Source organism: Calonectris borealis, chromosome 5 (assembly GCF_964195595.1).
Source record: "Calonectris borealis chromosome 5, bCalBor7.hap1.2, whole genome shotgun sequence".
NCBI classification, from domain to species: domain Eukaryota; kingdom Metazoa; phylum Chordata; class Aves; order Procellariiformes; family Procellariidae; genus Calonectris; species Calonectris borealis.
In genome coordinates, this window is record NC_134316.1 from 40,069,881 (window position 1) to 40,092,666 (window position 22,786).

The 22,786-nt window shown below is 35.8% G+C and overlaps 1 protein-coding gene across 10 annotated transcripts in view; it reads left to right on the plus strand.

The window, feature by feature from the left end:
• PCNX1 (pecanex 1) overlaps positions 1–22,786 on the plus strand; it is a 91,971-nt gene that overhangs the window by 50,077 nt on the left and 19,108 nt on the right. For 8 of the 10 annotated variants that reach the window (XM_075151975.1, XM_075151974.1, XM_075151971.1 and 5 more), the window contains 18 exons: positions 246–463; positions 1,542–1,695; positions 2,458–2,490; positions 3,546–3,717; positions 7,314–7,424; positions 7,902–7,993; positions 9,273–9,382; positions 11,134–11,239; positions 13,000–13,092; positions 14,617–14,767; positions 15,881–16,022; positions 17,226–17,403; positions 17,815–17,923; positions 18,519–18,648; positions 19,763–19,821; positions 20,545–20,760; positions 21,189–21,442; positions 22,416–22,646. In XM_075151975.1, the coding sequence (XP_075008076.1) occupies positions 246–463; positions 1,542–1,695; positions 2,458–2,490; positions 3,546–3,717; positions 7,314–7,424; positions 7,902–7,993; positions 9,273–9,382; positions 11,134–11,239; positions 13,000–13,092; positions 14,617–14,767; positions 15,881–16,022; positions 17,226–17,403; positions 17,815–17,923; positions 18,519–18,648; positions 19,763–19,821; positions 20,545–20,760; positions 21,189–21,442; positions 22,416–22,646 (2,559 nt within the window). The remainder of the gene's footprint in view (positions 1–245; positions 464–1,541; positions 1,696–2,457; positions 2,491–3,545; positions 3,718–7,313; positions 7,425–7,901; positions 7,994–9,272; positions 9,383–11,133; positions 11,240–12,999; positions 13,093–14,616; positions 14,768–15,880; positions 16,023–17,225; positions 17,404–17,814; positions 17,924–18,518; positions 18,649–19,762; positions 19,822–20,544; positions 20,761–21,188; positions 21,443–22,415; positions 22,647–22,786) is intronic. The other 2 variants (XM_075151973.1, XM_075151978.1) reach the window with 1 other exon arrangement.

Here is a 22,786-nt window from a genome sequence, read left to right on the forward strand (position 1 = left end):
AAAGAAGGCATATGCTAAAATGCCAAACAGTTGTGTTTTATGCAAACTATTATTGCTGCTGGTGCTATTCATTTGCCATGATAAGGACAGGAAAAGTAAGTAGAAGCCTGAGAACTGACAGTGTTTAACATAAAACTTCTCAAAAGTGAAACTAAATAATTCTAGCAATTTTTTCCAAAGCAGTTTTCAGTAGAATACAGTGATATAATAAAAATGGGCCTCTGTTAATACTGACTTTCTTTTAGCTTTCTCTTCCTCAGATCAGGTTGAACAGGCTGCTAACCATGGATACAGATCTGCTGGAGCAGCAAGATATTGACCTGAGCCCTGACCTTCAGGACCACATGCAACCTCAAGAGGAAGCAGCTCAAAAAGTCAAGCAGTACTATCGCTTTTGGATTCTGCCTAAGCTTTGGATTAGCATCAATTTTGATAGATTAACTCTTCTGGCTTTATTTGATAGGTAAGATCCTCGTATGTTTCTAGACCTCAGAAAATAAAGATTAAAAAATGATAAATAAACTGTGAGTAATGCAGATAAAGCTATCCTCAGAGAATTGTACTTATTTACTGCACACTGAAAGATGAAAGAATAATACAAAAATGCGGTTTTTCAAAAATTATGAAGGCTACTTTCCTTTTTCTCTGGCAATGCTAGAAAGGGGAAAAAAAAACCCCTCACTTCGCGTGAGTGGGGCGATAACGTATTCGAATGGTCAAAAAGAGGTTTGTTGCTAATCTTTAAAGCTAGAAAATAACCTTCTCCAAAAAACGGATTGAAAGCGTCTAGAACCTGGCATACACTTACATCATTTCAGCAAGTAGAGAGAATTTACCTTCTGTTTCAAAGCATTTTCCCAAAGGGTCATCTAATACTGTAACCTGTTGTCCCTGCCGCATTTACCTAATGGAATAAAATGCAGGTGACCCCCTAATTACCAGCTTTTGGAATATATAGAGTACTTAAATTTTGGTAATGAACTTCCTTGAGATAAACAATGTAGTAGTGATTCTGTCCAGGCAGAAGTACTCTGTTTAATTCTGTTCCTAAGCACTACCAATATCATATGGAATTCTCTTTATTCCACTTGCCATATCTTAGCCAAGTGAGAGTATTTTTAGTTTCTTCATTACAAAATCATGAATGACAGATTATATACAGATAAGCTATCATACATGTATTTTTCACAGGCTTGTAATCATCCTGTGTGGGCCTCGAATATAGATTTATCTTCCAGACCATGCTTCTGGTTGAGTATTTGAATTATTTCTGAAGTATCTGCTGAAGTTATCTTCTGCTGTTTAAAGTTCAATTCCATAAGATATTAATTGCTTTCAGCTATCATTGAAATCCTGGTAGCTCCTAGCTTTGCTAGAAGACAGTGTGCTAGTATAGTCTATGCAAGTTCAAATCTACTCTTAACTACTTTGCTGCCAGCAGCATAACTCTTAACTTCTGACCCTAACTGTTCCCTTACAGCTTTTTCTAGACATAGTTAGCTTTTAATTCTTTTTTTTTTCCTCTCTCCCCCCTAATACAGGAATCGTGAGATCCTTGAAAACGTGTTAGCTGTCATCCTAGCTATTCTAGTTGCATTTCTGGGCTCTGTACTTCTTATAGAGGGCTTTTTCAAGGATATTTGGGTCTTCCAGTTCTGCCTGGTAATAGCCAGTTGTCAGTACTCGCTGTTGAAGGTATTTTAATTTCTATCTTCACTTTCTATAAACAATAGAAATAATTTCGGTTGGGTGTTGCAGGTTAGAGCTTTAAGGAAAAAAAAATGCATGTTTATCATTTAAAAAGAAATGAGTAAACTTCAGCTTCATGGAAAATTTGATAGATGGTCATACAAGGTCACTTCATTAGAATGGTTCTGTGTATGTTTGTTAAACAACCCTTTATTTGTTATTCTCATGCACTCTTTGTTTTCCCAAAGAGGAGCATATTCTTACTGGTTGAAAACAGCCTAAAAATTAAACTTGAAGTTTTATTGTTCTGGTGGGTTTTTTTAAGTGGATACACCTCAATGCATTCATATTAAGCAATTATATCTAAGCATATTTTTAATCAGAATCTTAGTTTTTATTAGGCAGTTGTTAATGGTATTTTTGTAATTTGAGAATGATTGTTTATTTCCTTATGATTAGACTATTAGGGTGGAAATTAGATTTCAAATTAAAATGCATAACATATTTTGTGTTTAAAAAAAGGTAAAAGTTCTAAAAATAAGGGTGGGGTTTTTTTTTAAAACTTTGGCTATAGACATACACTCTTTGAACAGATTTTATGATTTAATACATTGTGCTATTTAAAGGCTGTAGAGTAGCTTGACAATTGTAAAATTAATTGTTGATATTATTAAAAGAACTTTAATCAAGAAAGTGTGTGTGGGGAGGGGGAGATAAACGCACTTATCTGTAGATTGGGTAATCTTCCTCTTTCCATTTTGGTTTCAGAGCGTTCAGCCAGATTCTTCTTCCCCTCGACATGTAAGTCATGAGCATGTGCCACTGTACTAACCCTGCAGATGTAGAACTTCCACAGAGAATTGATCTTTTTGGTTTGATCTTTTCGACATTTCTCTTATTTGCCTTCTCATAAGGCACAAGAGGTTTATGTTGTCTCAGTGTGTGAGAAGGGAACTGATACTATTTCCGCCCCCCATACACTTTATTTGTATTTAGCAAATCATGTCCTCCCTGTTTTAAGTCTAGCTTTTGCTATAGAGCCATATCATGATAGGTTTTTTGGTGGATCTTTAGTATTCAAGCAATTATACTGAGAAATATTCGTAATGTTGTAACTTGCTATGCTGGTATGAACTGACACAGCTTTGATGTTCTATTCTGGTCTTGTAGATCATTCACTTCCCTAGTGTGTACACAGCCTTATTTTTTCACTCTATTAGGCTGTGTATGCAATGCTCTAGTGAGCATTAACATCTGAGCATGGAAATGTTCATGTGCTAGTGTTGCACAATATGTTTATATTCTATTGTGCATCTGCTAGATTGCCCAGACAAAATATTTTTGTTATGTCCTAAATAAGATATGAAAAAGCATTATTCCTCTGCAGCAAGTAATACATATTATTTTAGGTAATAAGTTGTATGTTTTAATGAACATACAAATACAGATCCCACCCCCCGAGCAGAATCTGAGTAATAAACTTTAATTGCTTTTTCTTCAAAATTAATATATTCTCTCTTGCTTATGAAACCTAGTCAGAGTTTCTCTGGCATTTAGTATTGCAAGAAACATACTTTAAAACTTAGCGGAGAATAAGGGTAAATATATCTTAGTATAACTTAATCTAACTGTTGTGTCCTCGTTATATCAAAGCCACAAAAAAAAGACTTATATCACTGCAAGGCAATGCATTAAGGATTTTATGAACAAAACTTAAGGATGTGCTGAGGTGACAGTACATTAATTGATGAACAACGATTAATTTTGGTTCTGAAATTATCTTTAACAGAAAAGTAACAATTACATTTTCTGCTAATAATGAAACAAATGTTCTCTTTTTTTTTTCCCCTAAACAGGGTCATAATCGTATCATAGCCTATAGTAGGCCTGTATATTTCTGTTTATGTTGTGGTCTTATTTGGCTGTTGGATTATGGCAGCAGAAACATATCTACAACAAGATTCAGGTTGTATGGCATGGCTTTCACCAACCCATTGCTGCTGCTGTCAGCCAGGGACTTAGTTATAGGTGAGTGGCTTTTTCATGGATTTGAATTGTTTGCTTCACCACAGTAGAAATCTTTCCCCCCCCCCCCACTCTGCATCTTGTTATGACACTGTTGCATCATCAGCTTCTAAATGCAGTTCATTTAGTTTCCTTTGGAAAGAGTAGTTTTAGCTTTGCTGAAGTTTACGGGAAAATATCCACCTTGCTGTAACAAACTGCAGAGACGTCAACTAATATGGTGTCATAGGGGAAAAAAAATATTTTTAGCTTTTCAGTTCTCTAGTATCGTAGTCCTCATCCCTGAACCTTCTGTTCGTTCTTCTTAACTTGGACCTGGATATGCTACCCTCTGCTTGGGCCTAGCTGCTCAGTAGTTAAAGAATTGTTTTGATTTGGACTTTTTCGTACTTTCTAGAGGGGCTTGTGGCAAGTGATTAGGAGTTCTCTTAAATCATGTTATTTGTGTTTAGCAATCAGGTAGAACGGTATGGAAGCAATTTTTAAAAACATTATAGACAGATTAAATACTACTTAATGTGTCTCTTCTCAGAACAGGCCTATCAGCAATACCAAAAAAGTAATTTTGGGCTGTATGAGATACTTTCATTGTATTCTGAGCAGTACAGTGCATTCACAATACTGCTGGCATTTAACACCCCACCCCCTCAAAAAAAACCAACCCAAACACAAACCTTTCCCTTGTTTACTTAAAAAATTTATTGAAAATAGTAACAGCTACGTAATCTCAGGCAAAGCCCATAGAAAGGAAAGAGAGAACGTAAACATTTGAAGACCGTCTTATGGGAACTTAATCTTTAGTGGAGCAAAGTTATTTGGGTGATCCTCTCTGGATCAGCTCTTTGGAGCAGGAATAAAATCTGTAAGAATTAATCTAAATTGAACACACTTGCTCTTCAGTTGTACCAAAATGTCTGTGCATGAAAGACTACAGCAGTGAAATGTTATGACAGTCTTCTGTCCAAGAAAAATTAAAACTTGGTCTTGGTTTTGATTCTTCTTTTTTTCTTAATTTGATTTTATTTTTGACTTTTAATTGATTAATAATAATTACTGCCTCAGGCATTTTGGGAGTTTGTTTTTATTACTTGATTTTTAGGAACATCCTGAATTTCATATCTCATATTGTTTCTCCCTTTAACTTTCTGCTAGTAAATCTGTATTTAAATTTAAATATCCAGAGGGAAAAGGTGTAAGCCACTTAATTATGAACAGAGTATTGTCCAGGCATTTCTAAAGGTGCTTTTCTACAGATTGTATGGCTCTATTCATGCACTGGCATACTTCATTATGTATCTGTGATGGAAAAACAAGTTAAGATAGCAGATACTTTTGAGATATATCTCATTCAAAATATAAAACTAGCTTCATTTCCCCTTGTTTATGCTCCATCAGTTTCAGAAGTCTTTTTTTCCCTTGCCACCTTGAGTCATTGCCATAATGTATATCCATATCCCCATAAGGTAATACATAAGTGTATATGTAGGTGGTGTGTTTTATTGTGAAAGTGACCTACTTCTAAAAAGTACTTAAGAGTCTTTTCCAATTTTAAAAAGAAGTGCTGGCATCTTCACCAGGATGTGTCCATTTTGGGATTAGGTTTTAAAACTTATTAGTTCAAGAGTTCTGAATGTTTTTTGATCTTTATGTTTTACTGTTCTTCTCAGGTATCTTGCACCAGTTTATGTGGTTTCTTAGCAGTACTACCAATAGAAAAATCAAATTGTCAGAACAGCTCTCACTTTTTAATTAAAAAAAAAAACAAAACCAAAAAAAAAAAAACCAAAACTACACACACACACCCCCTTGCCTTTGGAGCAACTATTAATGTTGCTGAAGCACTGTTTCAAAAAGCTTTGTGTCTATCACAAAGCAAGCTGGCTGCTAACAAACATACTTTGATAGCACAACGTAAAAATCTCAGCTGCCTTTTTTCCCATTCCCAGACATAGCTGTTAGAACAACACAGGTGCAGGGCAAGGCAAACTTTGTGTTTAGATAACATAATTGCTGTGTCCTTGCCAACAGACAAGTGAGGACTGGTATAAATTTTTTATTTATTTATTTTATATCCCACATATTGGACTTGATCAATTGGTCTAAATCTGCTCAACATTTATAAAAATTATTTTCTGTTTTCACCTAGGTAGTGCCCATTAGAGAGCAATTCTGTTACAGACTTTAAAAGCCATCAGAAACGTTGGCTTTTTGCTGGACTACTCTTTATAAATTGTGTATTCCCAGATCTATTTTGTAACTTTGTTTTCAGTGGACCCAAGATAGTTTAACTTACAGGCCTTCATGAAACAACTTTTTAACGGGTCAGTGAGAGAACACTATTGTTTGCCTCCTATGTAGGCCTCCTTGAGTAGTGATTTGAGATAAAGGTTTGACTTGAAAATTCTGAAAAATATTTTCTTGAGGTCCTGAGTAGCTGGTCCTTAGTCTTATATTTCCTAATTTGTATCAGTAAAAAGATGCAGACCTCAATATTTTTCCCAAGCCCTGAACCTATATGTTTTTAAACAACATTTAGTTATTTAACTTTACCAAGGAGTAAGGGGGGAAAAAAAAAAATCAGATTCTCGGTACCTATCTCGCTGTAGTTATTTCTAACGTGATATTCTTTAGCATCCAATCATTCTGTGGGTATAAAGTTAGAGACTTAAAATTGAGACTTGTGATTCTTTACAGGATACTTCAAAATTGGCTGCTTCTTTTGGTCACTGAAGCTACAAGTCAATAAGGTTATAGAAAATCCTCCCTAAACTGTCACATTATGTCTGCTAGGGTTATTTTCATGGTTTGATCCTTCTATCCCTCAGAACCTAGAACTTATGATATGCTGCTGCTTGTGAATTATATCTGAACGACTTAACAGCTGTGTAAAAGATTGTTATTGCTGCATCTTTTATTCCTTAAGATGGAAAGTAAATGATATGTACAGGTTGGGACATACCATTCTCTGTATTAAAATTAAGTGGCATTCATTTATCTTTGCTTTCTTAAGTCCTGTAATTTGCAGAGGTTTTAATGGTTCATACAGTTACCCATTTTCATTTAAAAAAAAAAAGTCATTTAGGATCAGAACTTTTCAGAAGTGGTGTGGGAAAATGAGTAAAATTGTCAGATGTTATTAGTGGCAGAAAAGCCAGAGGTGAAATGCTCAGCCTCTCTTGTGTCAGCATAGCTGGTGTTAGCTTGCTCCTGTAGCTCCAGACAGGCGCTTAGGCTCGGGTAAGCCTCGTTTACAATGAGTGAAAACTTAGAAATCTTCTAATCTGTAAGCACTCTTGGCTGATCTTTGCTAAATAAAAATGGAAAGCCTGAATTGGCCTGTGTCCATTTCTACATCAATTAAAACGAAGTACAAGAAATCTTCTGACTTTTGGTCTATGTAACCTCTATATTTAGTCAGTTCTGAGTCATTGAAGTAGAGTTTTACATAATGGATGTTTTCCTTAGAAATAATAGTAGAAATACTTCAGTGATGTTGAGTTACATGGTGTGTATGATACCCTAGAACTTAAACTGAAGAGTACATTACCATGCTATATTTTTCATATTCACTATTTTTTCAACTATTTTTTCCTCCGTAGTGTTTACACTATGTTTCCCTATAGTATTCTTCATTGGTCTCCTGCCTCAGGTGAATACATTTGTGATGTATCTCTGTGAACAGCTGGATATTCACGTCTTTGGTGGCAATGGTGAGTGTTTTTTATGTCGGTGGCAAAAGCATTAGATTAGGATCCGCCATCAGATTAGTAGGCTAATTAAAAAATTTAGTGATTACACTATTTGTATTCCTACCCTTTAAACATAGAATACTAATTGTATTTTTAAAAAAGCTAAAGGTCTTCTGATTGGTAATTGAGAAATAGAATTACTGTCCTCTTAATGTGTCAAAAAGTATACTTTCTTCCTCGTCTAGTTTCTGTTGCAGTTGTTAACCATTCCTATGGTAATGCTGTTGAATAAATAAGAAGGTAAATAAAGCCACATGAATTGCTGTTTAAAAAAATCATTTGTAGGGGAAAATAGAAGTAGTTGCTGTGGGTTGGATTTTTTTATGTCAGAGGGGTGTTGCAACTAGGGGGCTGATACCTTTCTTAACTGAAGTATTTTGTATTCTAACCTAATTACATAACACTCTTTAATTTCTCTTTCTTTTCTGTGATATTCAGCTACCACAAGCCTGCTTGCAGCACTTTACAGTTTTATCTGTAGTATTGTGGCAGTAGCATTGTTGTATGGACTGTGCTATGGTGCCCTGAAGGTGAGCAAAATTTTAGACGCAGCATACATTAATGTTCTGGCTCTGCTTCCTTATATCTTAGATACTTAAATATGCAGAAAGTGAATTAGAAATATTAGTCTGATTTGGCAGGGTTTTATACCTGCTCAGCTGTGACGCCAATAAAGGAGGTGCAATGCAGGAACAAAGCAGATTTTTTGCTTTTGGAAGGTTATGATTTGTGCTTGCACTAACAGGCTATATTTTTTTGGCTGAAAACACATGACGTTTACCATCAGTTCCATTCTACATTGGTTCTTGAAAAAAAACATATAAGTAGCTTGTTTCTAGCACAGTCTTTATATATTGGTTTGTTAACCTCTCAAAATGGCTCATGTGAGTATTTTTTCCAATGTTGCAAACCAGAAATCGTCTTTTCAAATTAATCTTTACTTGAAAAGAAACCAGGAAAATAGTTTATAGTGTCAAAGTGAAGACGTGTGCCTGCCTAAAAGGTAGAGTTAGCTGGCAAAGGGCGGGGGGAGGAACAACCCCAAAACCAACAGCTTTTCCCTGCTCAAAATGCCATTCTGTTTGAAAACAGTGTGATGTGGGTTCTGTTTGTTGGTTTCAGGTGTGTGTCAATAATCAAATGCTCTCAGTTCACAATTAATTGTAGCATGTGTGCCTTCCAACTCAGAGTTGACTGGCTTTTTTCCACTTTGTCACAGAGAGTAAAAAGTTGCTAGAGGAAATACTCCCATGATGCTATTACCCGCAGAACATCATTAGCTTTCTGTGAATTTGTACATTTGTCTCATTAGCCTTTTGTAAACACATCTGTTCAAGATAAACAAGCTGTAGCGAAGAATCACTGTCTCATCTTTGCAGATCCAGTAGAGATCATGAAAACAAAAATAAAACCACTGATTTAATCTGAATTCAGCACATTGGAAAAAAAATATATCTGAGTAAAAACATATGTAACTTTCAAAATTAAGAAGTGACTAAATGCAACTCTAAGAACCTGTGGTCTCAAGGAATGCAGGAAATTCTTCATACGGGTTATGAAAACTGATGACTGTTTTAATGATTAAGATGGTGTAGGCTTAAGGGATGTACACTATGTTAGAGTTACTGATCTATAGTTAGAGGTAGGTAAATGCTGAACAGTATTTTTGTACTAAAAATCCTGTTTCATTTTTGTGGAATTGTATTTAATTTTTCCATTCCCTTATTGTGATACACATAATTCTTGCATGTCAGATAAGTGTTATATACTTTTGTCTCCTTTTTATTAACATTTCATTTCTGTCTCCAGGATTCTTGGGATGGGCAGCATATTCCAGTTCTCTTCTCCATATTTTGTGGTTTGTTAGTGGCAATATCGTATCATCTCAGCAGACAAAGTAGTGACCCTTCTGTACTTTTGTAAGTGACTCAGTTTTGTGTCCCTTTCCCAAGGAGGAAGCAAGTCGCAAGGGAACATTATAAATAATGTTAGATATTAGTACTGTTTGAACTGGTAGTCACCAGCATTGTCAAAAATAGTATAATATTGGTTCAGTAGTTAGAGAGAAGTTCTCAGATTTTGCACCTAGTTTCTCCTCTAACAACAACCTTACTTTGTGACTTCTGGCAAGTCACTTACATACCAAAATCTGATTTAACTGCCTGCTGATGTTTTCTAAAATGCCAGCCAGGTGCCGTCTTTCTGCTGGTGCATTTGTGCTGAACAACCTGTACCTATTCTGTATTTAAAGAGGTGCTTAAAGCACTAGTTTAAGCTGAAGCCCACATGTGGATTTTTTGAACTGTTTCTCTCACTTAATTTGTTACTGTGTTCTTATCTTGAATGTATGCCCGAAGAACTTGTTCAAATAATTTCATCTCAGATGCAAAACAATAAGGATCTCTTTTGGTGATGAGCATTCCCATCTAGCGTGGGGAAACATGTATTCATGTTGCTATTCTGAGTTGGATATTGATCTGATGATGAGAGTATTTCTGATCCAGTTAATAATTATGTGTGTAAAACAAAATAGTTCCAGTAGGAGAAACACCTCCCACAGAATAGCCAATAGAGGCTCAGTCACATACCTGGGTTAGGCAGAGCTTGAACTTGGATTTAAATTTAGCCGTAATGTTGGATGAATTTGATAAGCAGTAGTCTGGGGTAGATAGTGAGGGGCCTCTTCTGTGGACAGGGAGATTAATGATTCGTGATGTTCTCGCAGAAGGAAAATTCTTATCTGTGGGTTGACAATTAAACCTTGTCCTGTAACTCTTAGTTCAGGTGATTTTACTCAGCTGATATGAGGTCCTTGTCCCTAGATACCTGTTCTTTTGTTCTTTCCAAGTACTATAGCCTGGATGCTTAAGTTTGACCTGCAGGTTCTCCTGTTTAGCCAGATGTGGCACAGGTTAAGTGTTGCAATATGTTGCAATATGTAATTGCCTTTGAAGATCTAGGGCTCATTCTGTAGTGAGTTTCCTGTCCATAAAATGAAATAATACATATTTCTGTACCACGTAGGGTATTGTAAGAAAAATCACATTGAGGGATTGCGAGACACTTGGGTATGGCTAGCAGTGCTGTGTATGGTCTTCTAAAAGTTTAGGTGTAAGTTTTTTGGGCTTTACTACCAGCAAGGTCTGCTAGTAATTTAGTAGTTTGGTCAGTATGGCTAATTCCTGAATTAATCAGGGTAGTATAGATTTTTTTGTTGTTGTTGCTGTTAAAGTTTGAATTAAACCAAGGAATTCTTGGTTTTCTAATTGGTGTTGACAAATAGTCCACTTCTAAACCTTGCACTGTTACGTGTTATAAATAACCGTTCAGTTATTTATGAACTAAAGTTTTGTTTCATAAGTACTAAGAACTCCACTTAAAATTCAGTATTTGTTCAGTTATTCCTGTTGGTACTGGAGAAACTGCTGTTTGAACAACATCTGACTACCCTTCTTTAATGGTGGTCATTGTGTGCCACCAGAGAACTAATTCTTTTACAAAGTTGAGATCTCATCTTTGTAAACTTGTTCAGCCATGTGAAAGCGCTGATATGCCAGGATTATTTTTTCTTGTAATCAACTTGTAATAGAACTTTTGACTTTGTTATTCTTCTAAAACGACATAGAACAATACATGCTTTTCAGTGGGTTCTTTTTTGTCTTTCTTTAAGCTCTTTAGTACAATCAAAATTTTTTCCTAATTCTGAAGACAAAAACCCCGAGGATCCTCTGTCTGAAGTAAAAGATCCTTTACCTGAAAAGCTTAGAAATTCTGTGGTAAGTAGACTTTTTAATATTTTTTTTTTTAATTCAATTTAAGCATTTACTTTATGTTGGTTTGTATAGCATCAATCTGGATCTTACTTAACTCGCAACACTTGCTAATTACCATGGTCTTGATTAGAATGGATATCAGATTGTTTCCTTTAAATCTTCAAATCAACCAATGTACTACACTAAGAGTATAATGCTTATATTGCAATTTAAGTAATTTAAAAGGAGGCATGTGAGAGAATTGGAATTCCCTAGTGTGAATTCAGTGAAGTATCACTGAGGGTTTTCTTCTAGCTCATACTGATAATAATAAATGATACTTGTTTTTGTGCAGAAGTTAGTGGGAAAGAGTTAATGGTGGCAAAACTACATAAACTCAGTACTTCTAGTAATTGTGAGCAAGAGCTTTGTGTGTGCTGTTCCAGAAGCAGAAAATAAAAATAGTGGAAGGTGTTGTGGTTTTTTTTGTGGTTTGTTTGTTTGGGTTTTTTGGGGTTTTTTAAGAGCAGACGTAACCTGTTCCATTTACTTTAGCACATACTTTGAATTTTCAGTACAAATTCACTCTAAATATTTATGAAAGTAGTAATATTTAAACATTTTTTTCACACAGTGGAGCAGTATGTAAAAGACTTAAGAAGCTTAGTATGTTTAACTTGTACAAAAGAAGGTTGAACATTCATTTAACCTTGTATGAGACTTGGCTGTAGGGGAATAACAGTATAGATAGGTTTCTTCTACTACAGCAGGTACAAGCGTGACAACGTACAGTGTGCGGAAACTGCAAGTAAATATTCAGAGCAGAGAAACTGTAATTCTTTTAACACTTAACAGGAGAGAATGACCATAGGAGCTGCAAGCTCCTCTTTAGTTCTCAAACTGTGTTGTTAGTCACCAAGAGGCAGGGGAGCTGAGGATTATGATACATTCTTTCTTTCAGTGTTTTTTAAATCAGGACTTACTGATTTTAAAAAAAATAAGTTCTATCGCAAGAAGTTAAGACCTTGCAGCAATAATTGCTGTGTGTAATTATTTGGCCGATTTTGGAATAGTTAATCCTTTAATGATTTTCTGGGCTGAAAATACTAATACTCTATTTACAGAGTGGTAACAGGTCTAAACTTGGAGACTCCAAGTTGTAGTGGCCCTAAGTACATATTGCCCCCTTGTGACCGAGTCTGGCATTACTCATTTTGTTATTTTTTTTTGTCTATTATCAACAGCTTGTCTTCATTTTTTAGGGGTAACGGAAAATTCAAACTCGTTCCTCAGGGTCATTCCAAAGCTATCCTTTCCCGTTCTGCAAAGGAGGGGGGAAAAGTGTTAAAGAGCCTAGATGTTCCACGTGGTCATTAGCTTTGTCTAGGCAGCTGTCTTCCAGAGGTCTTAATTGCCCCAGAGTCTAAGCAATTCTTAGACCATAAATGGGAAATTTGGTTAGCCCTTCCAGCTCTTTTGTCAGTGCTATAGGGGAGTCCTTAAACCTCCTCACAGTTCAGAATGAGAGAGAGAATATATTGGGTATATTTATTTCTCCTGCCCTACTTTGGGTATGCATCTTTCCACTTAACTCATTTGAACCAGTGCTCTTAACCGTAAGATTTATCTTGTGAAATTTCTGATAACTTCAATGGAAGAGATTAATACTGGCATAATTTGAAAATCTTTAATAGGTTTCAGTGTTACTGCTGATGGGCATTAAGAGTCTGAAGAGGACAACCAAAACTGATGTTTTCTAAAATTATTTTGTTTTGACTCCCCAGAGTGAACGATTGCAGTCTGACCTGATTGTGTGTATAGTCATTGGTGTACTCTATTTTGCAATTCACGTCAGTACAGTATTTACAGTTTTACAGGTAAGGCGTTCCATCGTGTCTGCCACTTGTCTTCTGTATACAAATACTCTAATGTGATATAATGCTTATTCTGGTAGTGCACTGGGTCTCCTGACTAGTTTTAGATGGTCTTTAAATATATAGTGTGACAAGTACCTGACTGAAGACCTTCACGTTCCAGTTTTATGTGCTCAGAAACTTTTTCCCCTGCTCTTTCCTAGTGTCCTATTACATTCTGGATTTTTATTTTAGTCTCTGACACAAAATGCCCTCTTTTGCTTCATCTATCTCAGTTAAATAGTGTCAGGATCATTTTGGAGTAAGAAAAAATGAAACTTTTATAAAAGTTTAAAAGGTTTGATTCTTAAAGATTAAGGGGCTGAACCTTGACTCAGCAATTGCATGCTAGCATGGCTGTTTGTAGACTATAGCATAGGAGAGTACCCCTCTACTGGAATGGTTATTTACAGGACTTCAAAGAGCCTTTGAGTTTCAAGTTTTTTACTTGTCAGTCTAGCTAATATTACTGCTTCAGATACTTTTAATGTGTATATATGACTCCTACTTGATGATGATGATGACATGGAACCAGATCCTGTGCTTGAATTTGTTTAAGTAAAGGCATTTGCCTAAAGAGTTGCAGTTACTGAATTTCTTATTTTGGTATTCTTGTAATGGAACCATTGGTTAGCTTATGAACAGCCGTATGTCAGGCAAATAAAAGTTTCTTGCATGTATTTTACCCTCCCGCTGCTGTCTACAGTTAAAGTAAGAAACTAATTTTAAAAAGCATATGTGTTTAGGTAGCTTCAGTTTTTCAGGTGAAGTGTCCTACTTAAGCAGGTATATTAGTTTTTTCTAAGGAAAATATCTCTTCTATTGTATGGCTGGATGCTCTTCACCAGTTGTATAGTTTAATAGGCTCAGGCTTCACAGAATTGCTGAATCAAGAGCTTAAAACAAGGTAATGCAGTCCTAATTTTGCTATGACATATCTAGAAATTTAGAGAAAATTTTAATGTATAGAAAGTGTCACTGTGAAATCCAGTCTTCATACCATGTTAATATAGTAGTATTTTGTGACTTCTGTGAAAAAGTTTGGTCTTGGTGGGAGGCTTCTCATTCACCTTCTTCTCAAGAGACTATAAGATTAATGATTTGTTTTTCCTTATGCTTATACCTCCTTTTATCCAGCAGATGAAAATGTAAATTGGGTTCAGCCTTTAGAGGATAATAGCTTTATCATTTATAAAATGAAATGCAGATGGGTCAGAAGCAATGGACTATGACAGAAGATTAGTGTACTATTTTTACTTTAAAATACTTCTCAACTTAGTGAAAATTTGTTAGAAATAGATGGTTTATTCTCTCACAGGCATTTCTTGTTTGATCTTAAAGTTGGTAGTACAGCTTCTCATGAAGAAATACATTCCCAACTTACTGTTACAGGAGCACCTGCCTAGATGCTGGAAGAGGTATTACATTATTAGTGTATGATTTTGTTTATAAATCACAAACCTTAATTTCTTTAATTCTTCTTTTTAGCCTATTTTAAGTTATGTTCTCTATGCATTGGTGGGTACGGTAGGCTTTGTGACCCATTATGTTCTGCCTCAACTCCGAAAGCAACTTCCTTGGCATTGCTTTTCTCACCCGCTGCTGAAAACCAAGGAATACTACCAGTTTGAAGTCCGAAGTAAGTATCATTCATGACACTTTTTTGAGCTTGCTGTAGTTGCTGACCAACTTGTGTTACCTATTGATACACTTAATCTCTTTTCTTTATTATTCTCACCACTGTAGTGGTATTTAATGACATCTAATCTAGAAATGTCTTGGCTTCTCAGGTCCTCTTGCTTTGATTCCATGACATTTTATGTATCTCTTAACTGATGATGGTAATATATTACATGTGCTAACATCTCAGAGTAGTTCCATTAAAGCACAGTTTTCGAAATCTTAAGTTCCAAAGTTTGTGCTAATGATTGCCTTAATTTTTTATAAAGGTAGAGTGTGTTTCACTAGGTCTTTTTTCAGGATCGTAAGTTTTCAGGTGTTTTAGAGGATTAGGTATGGTGAATGCTGTTGGAGATTTCATCTTGGCATGGATTTGATTCTTAATGGTATTGTTGACATGTTGACAACAGAAAGTAGTGGAAGTGGCCTACTCGTGGAAAAACACACGAAGGAACCAGTCTTGCTAGTTGATCTGCACAGACGCGCACTTGCATCTGGTGTTAAAGTCTGCGTCTCCATGAAATCTTTCCCTGGAGGCTGCAGAAAATATCAAGTTAGTTATACTGCTGATCAGTTTTCCAGTATGGATAAATGTAGTGGTAGACTGCGGGGTCTCCACTGTTGGAACGTTTCTGTTGTTAACAGCAGACTTAAGAAATTTCTATCAAAAAAGGCTTAGAAACAAGTGAAGCTATTCTGTTTTTTCCTTTTGCATGAGATAAAATGCATAATGTCAAACAGCTTCATCAGTATCAATATTGAAATCATCGAAGAGGTGGCAACCTAGTTTGTTTCCTGCCACGTGCAGTAAGCAGGTAGCTTGCAAACTGTTATATAGTAATACATTTTATATAGATGTGTAACAGTGCAAAAACTCTACTGGTTCTACCAACAGTAGCTTAGAAGGAGCTTCTCTTCAGTTAGATATCTCTTCAGTTAGATAAAACTATGAAAGTCCAGTATGAGAATACAGTTAGTGTTTGGCTCCACAAATTACTTGGATCAAGAATCTTTATTGTGAGTTTGATTTGACAGTGCAATCTGATTTCTTCTTTTTAATATATCTTGATAGATGCTGCACATGTTATGTGGTTTGAGAAACTTCACATTTGGCTCCTTTTTGTAGAGAAGAATGTTATCTATCCACTGATAGTCCTCAATGAGCTTAGTAGCAGCGCTAAGAATATTGCTAGTCCAAAGAAACTGGATACTGAGTAAGTAGAAAAGGCTGTCAAGTAATCTGAGTATGTCTACTGTGGTGGGAAATTAAATAGTGAGTTCTGGCCTCAATGGAAAAACAGTTAATGCTATTGCCTTAAAACTACGGCAAGGAATAAATAAAGTTTTTTATTTGAAAGCTCTTCTAGAACCAAGTCACCGTGCTGACTTAAACTGAATGGAGTATTACAGTCTTAAACTAGGAACCCACATGAAGATAAATCATTCAATTCATAGCACATACTATAAAGATTGCAGGTTGCAGAATTATCTAGTAGTGTGATACCAGAATTTCCTTGTTGATCTTCAGAGTTTGTAATATGATTATCCGGACTGCAAGTTCAGACTGACTGTCTCAGCAAAGGAGAGTTGAGTAATGGGCCCTGCATTTTTTGGCTCCAAGAACAAGTGACCAGGTGGCTTTTTTGGATTTGAAGGTCTATTGATCTAGAACAGAAGTGTTGTAGACAACATAAAACTTGAAACAAAATGGAATATGTATTTGGGGGGGTGCTGGATTTTCTGGGTGTGGGTTTGGTTTTTAAGTTTAATAATCCCTGGATCTAGTAAATTCTTGCTTTGGGTTCATTGCTTTTGTCATTACAAGACCTTTGGGAGGAATATTGCCATTACATTACTTTAATGTTATTTTTATAACGCTTTGATCTATCAGTTACTATCTCTGAAAAGAATATTACTAAGTTTATCATTAAGTTGCGGTTCCCCCAATATAAGCTAGAGCAGTATAGTCATGAAGGAAATAATGATAATCTAGTGTTCATTAACATCATCTTGCTGATTAAACTAGAGAACTTCTAGCATTTTTGCTATTCATAACCTAAATTAAAGACCAGGTTTCTGTTCAGAGTACAAGGATATTCCACCTCTGATTTTTTTTTTTTTTAGTGACACTCTTACAAATAATGCTAATCCTTGAACATTGATTAGTTTGAGAATACTGATAGAAAGACTTGGATAGTAACCTTTAAAAAAAAAAAAAAATCTGGAGTTGTCTTTAGGAAAAACAACAAACCAAACCGCACATACCCAACCCCCATCCCCAAAACTTCAAAAGCAAACCCAAATCTAAACATTGAGTTTGAAGAGATTGGCATTGTGTGACAGCAACAATTTAGGTGGTCTTTAAGCCCCTTTCGGACAGCAGATAAGTAACTATTTTGTGTGAATTTCTTATACAGGTTGGGTGCTTTAATGATCACAATAGCTGGCTTGAAGTTACTGCGTTCATCATTCAGTAGCCCAACGTGCCAGTATGTCACTGTTATTTTCACAGTGCTCTTCTTTACTTTTGATTACAAAAGTTTTACTGAGACCATGCTGCTAGATCTCTTCTTCATGTCCATACTCTTCAGCAAGGTAACTTTAACTCTCTATTTCTAGGTGTTTCAGGTCATCCAAAAGGGAAAACAGATAGTCCTAACTGATAGGTAATCTTCCAGATCATCAGTCCTATTGGTACTATATCAATATGCTATAAGACAGCTAAGATTTCTCCTTCCCAAAGCACGTATGTTTGCTTGAGAAAGCATATGTAACTTTCTAAACATCTCATGAGTTTCTGTTAGTAGAACAATGAAGTGCATATTATGTTACCTGCTTCATTATTACATCCTTTTTTTAAGTCTCAAGGCTTCTGGTAGACCAGTAAGAACCCTAGGGTGACCAGTAAATTCCTCAGGATATTTCTGTACTGCAGAGCATGTTGATTCTCAGCCAAATCACTAAATTTTTCTTCTCTTTTTTTTTTTTTCTTTTTTTTTCCTGTAGCTTTGGGAACTCTTTTATAAATTGAGATTTGTATATACCTACATTGCTCCCTGGCAGATCACATGGGGATCTGCCTTCCATGCTTTTGCCCAGCCCTTTGCTGTGCCACGTATCCTTTGAAAATGCAGACTTTTTCCTGAAGTCGTGTGTTTATAACTTCTGAATGTTGCATTATAATGGATTATGTATTATGGGCTGAATCTACTGAATGAACAGGTTTGTCTAGTGAGTATTTATGAGAAACTGTGCACACTTTCTGCCTTGCTATAATGCTACGAATTATACAGTAGCAGATAGAGTACGAATAGAATTCTGGCATAAAAGATACATGGAGCAGGAGTTATTTCATTCTGAAAATGACACAGCTTTTCTTCTGACAGTCATTCCCTTTTTCAAGAGTCACGAACTATGGTTTTAGCACTTTAAGCTTCTGTAGAATGTAGTGTTGAGTTAGTATTCTCTGCAGAATTTTGAGAAGGACAACAACCACCATGTCTAGTGCCAAATTTTCACCTATTTCTGTTTTTAAAAACAAAAATAATCCTGTTATTGCTGGAGATACTGTAAGGATATTTTGCTGCATAAAAATTCTTAGAGATCTTGTTTTGCTCTTACTTGGTGTTGCTGTCTATTGCGGGTACTATCACAGAAGCTTGAAAAAAAGTAGTTGTTGCTTGGCTTTCCTTAATTCTGTTATCCTACAGATTCTGCAATGTTGTTTGTCCAAGCAGCTGTGTCAGCTTTCTTCTCTACTCCACTGAATCCTTTTCTGGGAAGTGCAATATTCATCACTTCATATGCCAGGCCTGTCAAATTCTGGGAAAGAGACTACAAGTAGGTGAAATAAGACCTTTAAAGTTTGTGTCCTTTGTTTTTAATAATGTAACTATGGCTAAATGTGTTGGTTTGGTGTTTTTGTTGTTTTTTTTTTTTTCCTTCAAGTGCTGCTATTTTTTTCCCAGAGAAAACTAGTTTATAGCAACGAAAGTTTTCAATGAACTTGTTCCAGAAATACCGTAGCAGCTGTTTTTCATACTAGCAACATTTGCTTTAGTTTCTTAAGTAATTTCTACTTAGAGGTATGCCATCCTGGTAATTTTCTTAAACATAAAAATTACAGTATTGTAAAGTGCAATTTTAATCAGAAAGTTAATTTATGTACAAAAAGGTTTTGGGGGGCTGTCCATAATTGTATTTGACCTGTGTTCATTATTGCTCATTTCACAGCTAAAAGTGGCTAACCTTAATATAAAAATCTTTAAAGTAAATCTTTTTTGATCAAGGTGGGATCAGTAGTAAAAGATTCTTCATGTTATATTATACCTCCCTGTGTTTTATTTCTTCGAAGTCCACTGTTGTTGATGGAGTATTAGACCAGTGAAATATTAGATAAACAGCATAGGGCAAGATGAGCAGATAGTTCTGGTATTTATGGAGAATTAGTTTTTCATTTCACTGCTTTATTGCTTTTTTCCCTTCTAACACTAGAACAGTTTAAATACAGTGTTCCAAATCTTATGTTAAACAGTTAAGGTTGTAACTTCAGCCAATAAATAATAACTTTCTGAAAATTGCCCTTTCAGTAAAGTCTACTGGAATGTTAGCTGTGCTGATTTAATTCTTTTTAAGTTTATTTGTCACATCTAAAGCTGTGGTATCTATCTAAGAAAATATACACACTTAAATCTAAAGCTAAAGATTATTCTATGGCTACCTACTGTGGACAAACTTTATTAGGTATTGGGTCATAATGCTACTATAGGCAGAAAATACTTTTACATATGAGAAGAGCGGCAAATTTGCATATAAAATTATTTTTAAATAACTTTTTGAAACTATTTCAGTGGAATGTTTTTTAACAATTTTTATTCTGTTAGTAGTTTCTTCCCTTAGATTTTCTTACAGTCATAAATTTTGTGTTAAGTATGCTTTACTTTATTATTTTCAGCACAAAGCGTGTGGATCATTCAAATACAAGACTGGCTTCACAGCTTGATCGAAATCCAGGTAGCTCTCCTAGTCTGATTGGGGGGGAGGGGTTTGGTGAGGGTTTTTTTTGATAGTGGTGTTTTTTTCAAATGTAAATGGCTTTTATAGGATTTTCATAGGATTCATGACCAGTTTGCCCTCTCATCTTCTCCAACCCTGCTCAACCTTTCTATTGTTCTGTCTACTGTTATTTTCTCCTCCATCATCTCTCTCTTGCTTTATTTTTTAGACTCTCCTATAAGTTTTTCTTGTTTCCTCCTTAACTTTATGTGTGTCTGCTTTACTTCTTTATTTATAATCGTAGTATGCATTAAGCTGTTTTGCTTTTTATTCTTCCTAAGTAATTGAAAAAAGCCGAATAATATCTGAGGGTGTCTCAATGTCATGGTGATGAGACCAGTACAACAGTCATTACTGAGATACTTCTGTGCTCATTTGCTTTTGTACTTTATTATGTGGAATAGATTGATGGGAGGTGCATGAGTGGAACTGAAGGAATAATTTGGAAAATGGATGAGTGACTAAGAAGGGAAAAAAATTGGTCAAAAATGCTAAATGTCACTTAGCATTCATTTGGAGTAGTTGTCCCTTAAAAAAAGAGGGGGTGGGGTAAGGAGAAAGACCTTGAAACAACGTTGCTGTTGAGAAAAGTGTGGGATTCAATGTGAAGTGATAATTGACATTCAAGCTTGATGTTTTTCTGCAGATTCAGATAATAACCCAAATCCAATCTTCTTGCAGGTTCAGATGATAACAACCTGAATTCAATCTTCTATGAACATTTAACCCGTTCCCTTCAGCACAGCCTGTGTGGAGACTTGTTGTTGGGTCGGTGGGGAAACTATAGTACTGGGGACTGCTTCATCCTAGCCTCTGACTACCTCAATGCACTAGTACACCTTATAGAGATAGGAAATGGCTTGGTCACCTTCCAGCTGAGAGGGCTTGAATTCAGAGGTGAGTGTGTTACATTTTGTTAACTGTGTGTACTCAAAAGTAGACTTCTGCTTTGGAAACTTTTAATTATTTTCAGTTCCATCCTGTAAATTAATTGCTTTGAAACTGGACTGCAGGGCCTCTTCATGCCCCTGTCACTTGTGAGGAAAACGAGCTTGCTGTAGCAGGGTTGATGCTAAGTCTCTCTTTCCATTTTAATACAACATGGCTGCCATAATTATTCTTAGAGAGACCTAACTAAAATCTGATCCTAGAGTGATAAATTAAGCTATCTGAATCTTTTGTGTTCCTTGGCAGATAGTTCACTTGGTGTTACAGAAACGTAATTGGAGATTGGTTGGATTCTAAACACTTTTAAACACAAGTCAACATTAAAGCAATTATATAAAGTGTTCAATTCTTTCTTCTTTTGTCTATTTTCTCCTAAGGAACTTATTGCCAGCAACGAGAAGTAGAGGCCATCACTGAAGGCGTAGAGGAAGATGAGGGTTTTTGTTGCTGTGAACCAGGCCACCTTCCTCACATGCTTTCCTTTAATGCTGCCTTTGGGCAGCGTTGGCTGGCTTGGGAAGTACTCGTGACAAAGTACGTTCTGGAGGGTTATAGCATCACTGACAACAGTGCGGCTTCCATGCTTCAAGTCTTTGATCTCCGGAAAATTCTCACCACGTACTATGTGAAGGTATGGTTCAAATCAGTACAACCCTTGGGGGGAGGTAGGCTGGATTACATCTGGGAACTGCTTAATGTCTTGAACGTTTAATGTCTTATGTATGAGGATCATAGAATGTAATACAAATTATAGATGTATGAACACCTTCATCAAAGGAGGACAGAGTTTGCTGTACTGATGATTACTTGATGCTCTGTTGCATGAGCAGGACAATGACCCTGTAGACTAGAACAGAGCGAGGACACTTTCTAGCTGAAGCTGGAGTAGAAACCTGAAAGCTGTTACCCAAATGTAACATGAAAATATTGTAAATGAAAAGTTAAATAAATAGCGTGTTTCTCTTGGAGAAAGCCAAGCTGCTTCAGTATTTAAAAGCTGTCCAAACCCATCTTTGTTTTTTTTTTTTTTTTAAAAAAAAAAGCCCTGCAGTTGTAAGAGCACTCTGAGCCTCAGATCCCTTCAGATACTCAGTTTACTAATCGAGATCTTTCATAAACTACCCTTTTTCAGAGAGATGAAAAAATTCAGGTTGAAATATTTCCAAGATACTTATACACACTCACATACAAGTTGTTGGGGTTTTTTTTTCCCCAAACACAAGGGAGTTAAACTGTCTTGTCTTTTATTTAGCATTTAAATTCTTTAGAAATTCAATATCTAAGCCTCCATAGAGGCTTAGATAAAAATTCCAATGTGTTTTTCTGCAAAATTACAGTGAGAGTCTTGTCCCTTTTTTTTCCTTTCCTTATTCCTTCAGTGCGTGCTTCAGAAATCTTGACAGTCTTTGAAAAATATGCCTGTATACAAACCTGTATTGTTTTCTGTGCAAATTTCTTGCATCTGTGAGCTAAATAAATGCTACTATGTATCAGTTTTGTTCATTACTGGGAAAAGAATGCAAATGAGTTGGAACAATTGAGATTGCTGACTTGTTTTTTTTTATTGCAATACTGACTCATGTGTTTCACTACTACTGTTTCAGGGAATCATCTATTATGTCACAACATCCCCCAAGCTAGAGGAATGGTTAGCTAATGAGACAATGCAGGAAGGACTGCGGTTGTGCACAGACCGCAATTATGTTGATGTAGACCCAACATTTAACCCCAATATTGATGAGGATTATGACCACCGTCTAGCAGGGATCTCGAGAGAGAGTTTCTGTATGATATATTTGAACTGGATAGAATATTGCTGCTCTCGAAGAGAAAAGGTAAGTATGAATATGTGAGGAAAGACATTCACTATTCTAGGATGGTCTCTTTTTTTCCCCTGTTGGTTTGACTTACAGGCTGGTTTAATACTGATTTTTAAAATAAAGATTTATAATTGAAATACTAATTTATAGTTTAC